General features: G+C 43.1%; 1 protein-coding gene across 3 annotated transcripts in view; it reads left to right on the top strand.

The window, feature by feature from the left end:
- Nucleotides 1-12,975, top strand: part of LOC143315914 (nck-associated protein 5-like) — a 128,825-nt gene that overhangs the window by 110,247 nt on the left and 5,603 nt on the right. For all 3 annotated transcript variants that reach the window (XM_076723474.1, XM_076723476.1, XM_076723477.1), the window contains 6 exons: nt 523-628; nt 1,969-2,056; nt 5,665-5,985; nt 8,078-8,190; nt 8,490-8,619; nt 8,745-8,920. In XM_076723474.1, coding sequence (XP_076579589.1) covers nt 523-628; nt 1,969-2,056; nt 5,665-5,985; nt 8,078-8,190; nt 8,490-8,619; nt 8,745-8,920 — 934 coding nt within the window. The remainder of the gene's footprint in view (nt 1-522; nt 629-1,968; nt 2,057-5,664; nt 5,986-8,077; nt 8,191-8,489; nt 8,620-8,744; nt 8,921-12,975) is intronic.

The raw sequence follows: 12,975 nt of genomic DNA, 5'->3' as shown, positions 1-12,975 counted from the left end.
TCACTATAGAGTGAATCGACACTAAAGCAAATTGGTTGTTCTATGAAATTAAACATGAGCCATCACTGCCAGTGTGTTCAGAGAAACTGATAAACAAACAGCACAAACAACAGCTGTCTGTGTGAGTTATGACTCCAGTCCAGTGAGCATAAGCAGTTCTTCGACCGGCATCCAGACACATTGTCAGTACACTCAAGGTAAAAACATCTTTTAAGACCAGAAAGCTCCACATTTCATTTCCCTCACTTCGCTGATTTGCCACTTCAAATCACAGCTGACAGATTCTTATCTAGACTAACTGCAAACACTGACTTGAGTGGGAGCTCTTCATCAAGGTTGTTAAACATTTGATGGCATTTCTGCATGTTTCTGAGCATCTGCACACATGTTTGCATGCGCATCCATGCAGCGAAAGAGCAGGTCAATGCAATTTATCAGCAGGCTTATTTTTTACCTGGAGAGTTGATAAAGGGGGAGCTCGGCACACCGACATAAAACGGATCAAATCTTATTTTCTCGCAGGACTGCTGCGAAGGGCAACTCTGTGACTGCATCGCCGCCTGGGATCTCCACACCCAAGAAGCACGGCGAAATGAAGAGAGATAAGGAGATCAGTCCAGATACTGCTGTAAGTGAACAAACATGCCACTGGATAGAACCACTGGCTTTATTACAGCAGCGTCTGTGTCGAGCTCTCATTATTTGTCTCTGGCTGTGTTTGGATGGGCTGTTGGTTGCACACACATGCATGCTCATTCCCACAGGTTTTCACACTTGTACAGTACATGTGCATGTTCACAAACACATCCCCAAGCCCGCCGCCTCTTCAGCATCATATCCCCTGAAGGCTCGCTATTGATTCACATTGTGTTCTGACTCAGCCTACAATACATCGCCTACTTTTTCATTATCTACCCAGGCTGATGTTGTTGTTGTTTCCACAAGGTGGAAGGTTTTTCATGCAGAGACAGCCACCAGGCCATGCATGTAATACAAACTGAAATTAGCTATTCCCAGCAGCTCCATTCTCCAAATCATATCTGCACACTTTGTAAGCAAAAGGCTAAAATTATGACCTTGTGGATTTATTTTTTATCTGTCAGTCAAAAGACTACAAAATGATGGAGAGGCTGAGTGCCTGAGAGAGCTTGAAAAAAAGCAACAGAAGAAGAGCGGGATGAATGGAGGAAGAGAGTAACGAAAAGACAGTCTCACTGCATAATGTCGGAAATTTAATCCAGATGATGTGGAATTTCGATAACATGGAGGAGCCTCTTATCGCAGGCACTTAGTTTGACAAAGGGGCCATTTAATACCGTCCTCCAAGCTTTCTCTCTATCTTCCCCCCACAGAAATACAACAAAAGAGGGACACTTTATGACCTACAAGCTCCTGCTCTTGAACCACCCCAAAACCACTTTTTTTTTAATAACCTAATTAAAGTAAGGCAGGGAAGTCTGACAATGGCCTTACTACTTTTGAACAAAACTTTGGACATATTTCACAATGCCAGAAGCGTGTCTTTTCATCTGAAAAGTCATAAAATACACGAATCTGCAGGCACTATAGCTGATCCTTTTCATTCTCACTTTTCTCCTGCAAATTGCCTTGAGCTTCATAAATGGATATGTGTTATGTAATCTAGCACCCTATACAAAGAGAGTACATTTATATTCAAAAAGACACACCTATACTGTATATTATGGTGTGTTTGATCTATTATGGTGTATTTCAGCTGCTTTTTGATGTTTGTGTGTATTAAGGTCCACATATTCACCATTAACTAATTTTATTTGTGCATATTGACTCTTTTAAAGCATTTATTAATGTCTTACTCTGCATGAACATATACTATAACTACAAAGCCATTAACTTAAGAGTTTTCCCTCATTAACCTGCTAATTACTAATAAAGAGCCATATAAATATTATTATTATACAGCCATATTAAGTGTTTGTTATATTCTAGACCCTTCTAATGACTCAGAAGATCAACCTGGGGGCTGAAAATGAGGAGGGACGCCTCCCAGACACAGCTTGTCAAGACCACATGATAGGTAAGCTTCTATATTACTGTTGCTGCTAAAGGACATGTCACCATATTCAGCAAAACGCCCCTAAAACCCAAGGCTGTTGGGGAATTTTACACATATTTTACAAAGATAAATTGCAAAAATGAAAAATTTGCAAACTTTTTTTTCTACCAGCTTGCTCCTTTCACTGCATCAAAAGTCTGCGTTGTCTGTCTGAAGCCACGGAGTTTGATATTTGCAAGCATTTGCATTTGCACCCAATGCAGTTTCTTCAAGTGGCTTACAAAAAGCTGTCACTAACCATCATGAATCAAGCAGTGCAGCCGAGCATTAACACGTTTTACAGTTGTGATCTCCTGATGTGACTGACAACTCAATTCCTTCGCCAACTAATTCTCCTCACCGCCAGACTCGCCATCACTGTGGGGAAATAGCAGCGGCTGCAAACAACATTTTGACAGTCTCGTCAGGTGATTGATGTGCAACCGGGTGACATTTTACAATGCCTGAGCAGCAAAGGAAGTGAGAAAAAAATACAGGTATCGAACAATTTATGAAACGGGATGATGATCGTTATCATTACAATGCAGCAAATTTACGCTGTAGTATGTAATTCAGGGTGGGGGAGGAGAGGGTGCAGCTGCTGAATGTGGAGTGCAGCATGTCCGTCACTCAGCTGTCACTCAGTGGGGTATTTGAGAAACTCTGTCAGTGAGCCATCTTGAATAAATAAATCATCTTTAAAATAGCAACACAAACAGCGTGAATTGAGATTAGCTGCAACGAGTCTTTTAAACTGGATGTCCTGAAAGTGATTTAAAGAAGTATGATAAAAAAAAAAAATCATACTGTTTAGTTTTTTGTGAGGTAAAAATACTTTATTTGAGCACAGCGGGTGACACATTGCACAGGAAGTGAAGGAAACTTGGCATCCTGGCACCAATTTTGCATCTTAACAACGATGGAGTTTCAGGGGGAAAACATAAAAACTTCTTGACAGCCAGTTCTTATATATAATTAAAGCAGATGTGTCTTGGTAGGGCTACGTTTTGGTGTATATAATCTCTATAGAACCAGACACAGGCTCTCAACTTCACTCGTTTCTGTAGCTTAAAGAAGTAACTAATCAAAACATTTAAAGTAATAGTTTTGGCTTGTGCCACTTTCCCCTAGAGTGTGGAAATGAGCTCACGACGGCCAAGAAATAAAACGCTTAATTGCTCCTGCACTCTGATTTAAAACACTGCCTTTAAATACATTCTGCCTGCTAAGCACTTCCAGACAGCATGAATGAAATATTTCATAAAAGTTTCAGCTGCAGCTGCTCATTGTTCCTCAGCGCTGCATTAATGTCACGTTTCTCCAAAGTGCAGCTTTCACCAGACAAACACATCAATCATACAAACAGTTCACATCCAGCCAGTTTATGACGCGAGCAGCTTGAGCAAAATCCATTGCTCAATATGAATGTGGACTTTGAAGTTCACTCTACACCAGTCTGCTGTTGTATATTAGAAGAACTTCCCTCGAGGCTGTATTTTTTCTCGTAAAGGGACAATAAATAACATTTTGGCCTGGCCCACAGCACGGAATGACCCTAATATATCTGCAAGGGTTTGATGGCATTGTTGATCAATACCAATGATTTAGCAATTACTTCAGTGGGTGCTGATGTTTCTGGCTTTTGAAACTTCCTTTCTCGCCTTTACTCCATTTTGGAAAAAAAGAAAAAAGACTATCACAACATTTTGGGTCTTTACTCTAATGACTTCGGATACTAGTCTCTATTGTGGATATGTCACAGTTTGTGTCATTGCCTTTTCGTCTGATGCCTGATGCAGAAATACCTCCGAGATAAAGTTAGTGATGACTCTTTCTTTTCCCTTTGACACGTCCTCATTGCATAAAGCCCATTTCGCACTGTGGAGGTATAAAAAAAACCCTCAGCTTTCTCCCCTCAAACCCTGGAGGTTGTATTTAGAAGTGATAGGGAGCTCATGAAAAACTAGATTATGTCCAGTTGTTGTTGCCTCTGGGTAGAATTACTGTGGACCTTGTTATGGTTTGGTTATGGAGGGCATTTTGAACTGCCAGGCTTGGCATTCAATTATACAGCTGTGTAATCTATGGCTCTCCCCGCCTCCCTCTCGCGTGTAATTCTCTGTTTGTACTTCAACTACATTGTGCATTTTCGAAACTTAGATCAGGATTTTCACTTGGCTTTTTAATGGCATCAACTGTCGTCATGTGACTCACGGCAGATATGTGTACAAGTAACGGGCCATCTGTCCAATGAGCACAGTGTATGTGTACATGCAAACACTGAGGAGTCATTTTCACAGGTTCTGTATGCACACTATGGTGTTAAATATCAGCGGCAAGTCAGATTATAAAGAAAAGTACACATAAACAAGAACGTTGACAGTTTTTTTTTTTTTTTGTCCAGAGCTCTTGAATTCTGTCAAAAACCTTGATTAAATTCCCTTATTTGTGGATTTTTTCGGGCAATGTTTGGACATTCAGAGGAGAATGGAGTTGTTACTTTTATGAATTGCTAATGACATGCAGAGAAAAGGTTGTCCAAAGAGAAAATGGATCAATAGTTTCAGCTTCAGACCCAAGAGTAAATGTTCTTAGGATTAAGATAATTCTCAAACTGTGCCCCTTACCCTCCTTCCGCAGTCTTTTGAAACTCAACAGTCATGCCCAACAGTATTCGGAGAGAACTTTTATTCATAGGAGGAAATGCTCATCAGTAGGACTGTCTGTGCTCCTGCATCCCATCGAGACGATACAGTTGAGAAGCAGAGCCCGTCAATATTGATCCACCGCTACAAAATATAAAAAAAAAAGAAGAAGAAAAAAAAGGCCAGTTTTCAATATTTTGAGAGAGAGAACTGATGGCTGCAGAGGATTGGACCTCTCTAAGGCCAGCAGTGGAAGACAAACTGTTATGGAGTTTCAACCTGCCTGCAACACAGAAAACAAATACAGATTCCATTTCAGCAAAAAGTTGCAAAGCACACATAATTAGCCGATGTAACTGCTGGCCATTAGCGTTCACAGTTACAAGGACCTGGTTCTGAGCTGAGCAGCCGTCCATCTGTTCCAGCCTGAGTCAAGGCTCTGCAAACTGTGGCTTCCAAACAACGTCCATCTGTTGCTGCTTGCTGTCATTTCTCCCTGATTGCAACCCAGCGTGCACTCTGATGAACGCGAGGAACATGTCCTCGGGTTGTAGCTCCACTGTGTGCATTGATCAGAGTCGGCAGCAGGTGCTTTCTTGTGTCATATCGCGTTCGAATTGTGCATCTGTTGTGACTGTGATTGCTCGAAATGTTTCTAACAAGAGTGTCTGATAGGAACACTTGGCTAAGGTGCATCTTTGTGGAGCCGCCACCAGCTATTTGCTGGAATTCAAATAATTTTACTTGTTAAATACGACTTTATCAAATAAAAATCCTGTCCTTTCTCTCTTTTTCTACTGGCTACATGTTACCGAACCTTCTACAGATGCCCTCTTTACTCACAACCCTTTCCCTTGCATGTGAATCCTTAAGCCCTCCTGTCTTTTCCTTTATTGTTGTTCCCTGCTTCTCCTAGACATCACACACCTCTACCTCTCACTTTAGGCTCCGGCTGTCAGATGAGAACCCTGGACAGCGGGATCGGCACCTTCCCTCTCCCCGATTCTGTCTCCCGGGCCAGCGGTCGCCACATCCCTAAATCTGAATCCAGCCCCGATGGGGTGATAGCCAGCTCGTCTGAGCTCAATCGGGAGCCTCCCTCTTCCCACCCAGATCCCTCACAACCTGATGTGAAAGTGCCTTCCTTCCCAAAAACCCGCCTGCATGCCCCTACAAGCATGGGTCACTCCCTGTCTGACCCCAGTGTGACTGGCAGCAACAACGCACAAGACACCCAGAGCCGCCTGCCCAAATTAACAACTTCAGGTAAGTCAGCACCTCGTTGTATTCACCTGGTGAACTTGGTGTTTTGTGCAAATTAGAAAAGATTAGCATGCTAACACCTTGAACCACCTGTTGAATGTCAGCATGTTAGAACTGGCATGGATAGCACGCTGATGTTAATGCTCCAAGGGCTGCTGTGTTTAAGTGCAGCGTCACAGAGATGCTGGCATGGCTGCAGACTGTGGGAATTTTGTCTTTATTCTGAAGGTTTTATTTCTTAAAAGCGTGAAAAACTTCACTGAGGCGGTCTATATTTCAGGTGTGGACTGAATTGGCGCGGGTCCCATATCCAGCTCTTAATAATACAGTCCCAGGGCTAAACATCTGTTCTGCTAACAGGAGAGCAATATTTGACTTTTCTAAACAATTTCAAGGCTAAAAGTGACAATGCTCTTCGTAGCCAAGTCACAGAGCTACATAGCATCTAATTTTAAGGCAATTAAACCACCTTAGACTGTTTAATAACGCCTTTTTTTTAAGTTGCAGCTTTGTTTGCTAAGACTCACCTTACTTGTTAGAAATATAAACCTGTGACTATATATGAAAATATTCAATGAATGAATACATTTTGGTTCAACTCCTACAAATTGGGCAAGGAGAGATGTCTTTTCCAGCTAAGAATACATTGATTCTGAAAATACCTGTTATTCATGACCTTTGGGTTTTTATCACCAGGCCTTCAGAAAAACAGATGCTTCGCTCTGCGCACTTAATATACACAATATTCATCAGTGCTTGGTCCTGTCTGTCCTGCATGGCCAGCTTCCTTTAACTAAAACCACATGGCACAACATGAATAAGAGGATCAATGCCTTTGCTTTCCAACCGTGTTTCTTAATCAAGGCCAAAGAGGGAAGTAAATTGAAATGCATGTCTGTAAAAGCTGCTATAATAACTGCCAAGCCTGGAAAGCCTTCGGCAGATTGTTTCAGAAGGTAAGTAAAATAGTGAGTGTTACTGTATTTTATGTAGACGCATCTTCCTCTGGAGCGCTCCAAGGCTCCAGACAAGCAGGCGAGAGAGCGAGTTGTTCAGTTTATTAGGCTTTGATTAAAAGAAGAGCCTTGTTTGTTCAGCTAATTCTGAAGCTAATGCATCAACCCTGACATCTGATACTCAGCTGAAATGACAAAGGAGTCTGCGTCCTTACAGAAACTCATTCATTCATACCCTGAGGAAAACTTATAAATGCAATTAGATAAGCATGTCAGCACAGCCATAGATCATAAAGTGCCGTCTGCCTCCGTGTTTGGCATGATGCACAGCAGAAAGGTGGTGGGGAGGATGCAATCTGATGGCTGATTAAAGCCACAATAACACCCAGGGATGAGTGATCACACTGGGGGATTTATGCTTACAGGACACTGGCCTGCATCTGATTCACCTCAGTGCTGCGGTGGCACTGCAGAGGCAGCAGTTTGAGTCACCGAGAACCTTTTCTGTGCATCTTCATCATATGTTTCACCTCTATCCTTTCTACCATCACAAGGCTTAAGGATGCCAGACAGGGAGCGACGTCTGTCACACTATTCGCTTCCTAATAGGCCAGGGGAAGAGAGTAAAAGGATTTTTATGATCTCAATGCAGATTTTTCAGATGGAGTCAGAGCATCGGCCAAAAGCTGCCTGTTATTGTAATGCAGCTGCGCATTAAAAGAGACAATTAAATTGGCGTCTGTCCGAGACAGCAGTAGGCAGAGCGATGATAAAGCAGCGCTTTGTCATTCGAGGGCCGACAGCTGAAAGCTGCACTATCTGAGCTGTGAGTAGACATGGCCGCAACATTCGCGGGGTGGACACCCATTCATGTTTGATAGATTGGATATTGTGCAGCATATAGGCAGAAAAATGGATATGTAGGCATTTGGATGGGTTCTGCTCGAACGGATGTGTGAGATATGTTCGTCCTGCATTGTCAACGCAAAGATTGCCACTTTGGAGGAATTCAAATGATGTTTTCCATCGTCTCTATGTCATGTGGTGAATACAAGATGGATGCGTTTCTGATTTTCACTGGTTGTATTTCTGTCATTTATTTCCCAACTGACTTCTCTTTTGTCTCTTTTCACTTCCAGACGCAATCAGGACAAAGAGGTTGAGTCTCGGGGCTCCTCGCAGCAACGTCTCTGCACAGGACAAAGAGAATGAAACAGAGAAGAAGAAAAACAAGGTTCACGACATGCCCGGTGTAAGTCTTTGCATTACAGTGTGCACATTGACTAAGCAGCATATTAAGCTGGATTTTCTTATCCCGAATGGAGCATTTTCCCATTAAGACGTGGGATATGTTGATATTATGCAGGCCGTGTAAACATAGTCGGTGGCATGTTTACAGCTCTTAAAAAGTAATGGTCTTAAAAAACATACTCACTTAAATACACTGTAGTTCTGTCTTGCCAAACATGAGCAAAAGTGCCGCTGTGAGTCTATAAAAATGCATCATGTCTATATTTTATGGAGGACTCGTGCTTTTTAAACTGCTAACAGGAAAGAGCCCTGCAAGTGTGCACGTACTCGGGGAGCAGCAGCGACACCGAGACTGAACCCGAGGGAACCGGAAGCACTTTGGTCTCACCGCAAAGGACCCTGATCTACAGAGCCAAGAAGAGTGACTCAGGTATGGTTGACAATTTCAGCCGTCAACGGAAATTCAGTCCTTTTCAGTCACCTATAAACAAAGCAGCTGCAAATATCTGCATTTTCTGCGTTTCTCATGTTTTTCCACGATTCCTCCGTCCACAGTCGACCAGAATGAGGAGACCCTGAAGAGAAGCAGTGTGGAGAAATCCTTGTCAATCATGGACTACTACCAGCATGATGTGTTCTCACATCTGGAGAAGGACAGCAAGAGGATTTCCCAGTACAACTTGTTGCACAAAGAGTCATCCCTCGATGGCAAAGCAGGAGACAGACTCAGTGTGAGTATTAAAACAGCTCGTTGTTCACAGCTGATGGGTTTTACTCATAAAAGATGCTTTACAGGCACACTGCTGATTCCTATCAAGCATTTTATTGCTCATTATACCCTCTTATGATATCCAGAAAGCTGTGCAGGCAGCTTTACTCCCTTTTTTTTGAAGACACTTACTCAGATATTCAGCATGTGCCGCTAATTGGTGTTAGGGATTCATCTTTACTGTAAGTACACGGACATTTTTATGCAATATATTCAAGTTTTTGTTGCGTTAGGCTGCCTCTTATTGATCCTTTTGCCTCAATATACCATTTGAAGCAGATAATGAGGTGTGCCCTGCGTTGATTGTTCTAGAATAAATCAATTTCCTCATTTCATGGAGCCCAAAGGAGGCAGTTGAAAGGGATAAAAAGCCAGGCAGCTGCCTGGTGTAGATGTGTGCAACTTTATACAGTGCGAGGAGAATGTGTGTGAGGTGTTGAGAGAGCAACACACTGTCGCAGGGTTTGCATATTTTTTCTTTCCTCACAGCAGAGGCAAAAAGATGAATACAATGAATTCTGACTGCTCCTGTGTGTCACGGTCTTCGGCAAGGAGACTTCTCAGATGGTCAGAGCGAGCTCCCGTCGAGCTGCAATGTCAGCTTTAGCTTTGAAACACTTCCTGAGGCACCAACCGATTTGCTAAACTCCCAAGATTTTCTTTTCCACCATTGGAATTGTTTGCAGATTTCCACAGAAAAAGACGCCTAATTGCTTTCGATCGCCTCGCCCTCTCGTGTCAGCGGGTATTCGCCTATTAGTATTTAACGCCGCTGAATGACAAATGAGGATCAGAGACCATGAAATGGCCTCCGGCGTGCTCGGCCCGCCTCTGTGGGACAGCCAAACTCTCTCCTCTCTCACACTGCTGCCGCCCCTACACCCACCCTGACACAAAAATCCATATTTTGGAAAAAAAAAAAGAAAAAAAAATCTGAGTCAAGCTCAAAAAACAATTGTGTGTGAGAGGAGAGGAAAAAAAATCTGAATTTATTCTGCTTTTATTTTGACCTCTGGTATCCTGGAACTCCACATCAGGATCAGATATAGACTGTTTGAAAGCATTTACGCCCATAAATTAGAATAATTATGCAGAATTTTCGAGATAGAATGTGTGGAATATGCTCACTGTGTCAGCTTTCATTCACACTATTATACATTAAGGTATTGTTTTATGTGACCGTAGCAAGGGCACCTCCTTCTGAGCCACTCATGCATGTGTCGGCATTATCTTTCATTATCTCCAAGAAAATGACAAATGTGGCTGAATGTTTCAAAAGCAAGCAAGTAAACAGCATTGCTGAAGTGTCCTTGACCAGCACTTGAGCAAGATTGAATTCCTCTCAGCTCCAGGAGTGTTTTCTTAAGATGACTCCACCATCTGACCTGCCCAAGCAAAAGAGAATTTCAACCATATTACTGTGTGAGGCAGAGTCTGAGCTTAACAAAGCAAAGTTGAGTTCACTTCTACAGGAAGCGAGAATTGCGTGAAAAGAGGTGTTTTTTTTTTTTTTTCCTTCTTCTTCGATCCGAGTCCCAGCGGAGGGGCAGGACGTTCGATGAGGCGCTGTGCAACCAAGCTGCAAGCACAGCTCCATTAGCTGGCATGCAAGAGACAATACACGAACAGCGGAGCTCTGTTTGTCTCATCCTCAAACCTGTCTGTCATTTAATTGGATGCGGTAGGCTACATTTTCGAGGGTGGAGGGGGTAGCCCAGGGTGCTTACAGGGACTAGAGATGAGAGGTCAAGAGCTGCTTCTGAGACAACGTGGAAACAAGTCCTGTCAAAACATTAGCCCTGCCAGTTTTGAGGTATTTACACTTAAGCACTTAGTTTTATTTGATGCTTTACAATACTTGTTCTTGCCCTGCAATCGACTGGCGACCGGTTCAGGGTGTACCCCGCCTCTCGCCTGTTGACAGCTGGGATAGGCTCCAGCCCCCCCCCCCCCACGCAACCCTGAAAGGGATAGTCGGTATAGAAGATGAATGAATGAATGAATACTTGTTCTTTTTCATTCACATTTATTCCTCATTAAAAACAAAAGATCGGTTTAAAAGCATGATGCAAAGTCGCTGAAAGAAGCCCCAGTTTGAGCAGCATCAGTAAAAATGTTGCTAATATTTAATGCATGGGCAACATATGAGCAAAAGTGTACGGACACCCCCTGCACCCATGCATCTGAATGCCTCCTTCAGCAGAGTAATCCCACATACAGACACTCTAACTGCAGCGAAAACGCTGCCGATTCATTAAGAAAAGTTCAGCCAATCTCCAAAGGAAATGATCTTACTTCCAGACTGTTCTGAGCATCTTCAAATCGTGATCTTCAAGAGTTCACGTGTTGGAAACAGCCATTATCCCTTATTCCAACCCACTGTTAATGTATATTTTGACAATAAGCTGTGAAGCAGCCGTAATGATGGATGACTGCTGTTGAACCCATTTACCCTACATTATTCTTTTAAAAAGACAATCCATCTGTGTGTCATCACCTCCTCACCTCTCTCGGCGCACGTCCGTACCTGTGCGGCAGCTTCCCTTTTGTCACCGCGCGGGAGCTTTTGACTCGGGAGACGCTGTCATTGGCAGCAGTTTGGGGAAGTTTGGTGGCTGTGTCAGTGCCCGGTGATTTAAGCGCCTTTAATAACCTTTCACAAACACTCAGGAGAGTGATGTAAAGCTCAGCAGCTCCCATCAGAGCCCTCACAGCCTGCACTGGCCTCCCATTCATCATCCTGACAGCACCTGACAGCCCCGCTAACGGCGGCCCCCGCCTCCTTCTCCCTCTATCCTCTCCTTCCTCCGAGCCTCTCCTCCTCCCACGTGTCTTTCCTCGTCTTCCTCCCAGTTTTGCCTCTCTCTATTTCCGTCTCTCCTGTACAACTCTCTCCGTCTGCTCTTCTCAGTTGACTTCTCCTGCTTTTCTCCTGAACACTTCCGCCTGTTTTCCTTCCCAGACTAACTTTTCTCATCTTTCCTGCTTACTCACTCTTTTTCTTTTTCCTATTTCCATCCTTTGTCCGCACGCAGGAGAAGAAAATTGCTGCGGGAAAACAACATTCGAACTTGCACCACAGCGTAGCATGGTAGAAGTTAAAGGAATTCCTGGGGTTTATGTGACCCAGCTCCAAAACTAGTGTACAACACATCAGCATGCCCAGCATCACCCCGAGTGTGGAACAGCTTGTTACCTTGAGCAATCATTACATGGTGAGGGAAAGGGAACATTTCAGTTGACATGCAATTTGAAATGGGCTGCAGGATAACCAAAACTATCCCAGTGTACAAATGAATATCAACAGCAGAAACATGCGCTCCCCTTGAGTAGCTGTCAGACTGATAGAAAAGTCAGAGGGAACAGACCCAGAAATACACCGCCCGCCATCAAATTATCCGCACGGTGATGACGGCAAAGACAAAAAACATCTGTATTTGAAATTCAGATTGTATAACTTTATGTCAAAATTCCAGCAGCCGCAAAGAACCGCGGCAACTTTTCCTCCTAACTTGATCATGGCTGAACCAGTAGACGCAAAACATCTTGCTATCATCAATTCAAGTGTGTGCAATCTGCATACTTTCACATTTATTGAAATCTGACATGAATAGTTTCTATTAACCAATCAAAAGCCCTTTGGACGGCATCTATTTCACTGATTTTCCGGCAGGTGGAAACATTTTAGATGCTATTTTATATTTTTTAATCATTAAAATCAGTACTTGCTGATCTGCTTTATCAATTTCAGGCCTGTTTCTATTGAGGTCAAGCCAAGTTACCAGCCAGGTTATATAAATTTAATGGTGGATTACATGCATGCATCATTTCCTGTGAATTCACAGTGTTTATGTGGGCAGTCTGAATCCACTGTGGGAACGGCAGACTTATAGGTGGTTTCACAACTGGTTAAAAATTTAGCAGTTAAGTAAAAAAACATCAAGGTAGAGAGAGCAAAATACACAGCAGCGGTGGGAAAGGAGAAAATGTGTCTTGCTTGAGTCACCAATAAAAGAC

Source organism: Chaetodon auriga, chromosome 23 (genome assembly GCF_051107435.1).
Source record: "Chaetodon auriga isolate fChaAug3 chromosome 23, fChaAug3.hap1, whole genome shotgun sequence".
Classification (NCBI taxonomy): Eukaryota; Metazoa; Chordata; class Actinopteri; order Chaetodontiformes; family Chaetodontidae; genus Chaetodon; species Chaetodon auriga.
This window is presented reverse-complemented; position numbering and strand designations above follow the sequence as displayed.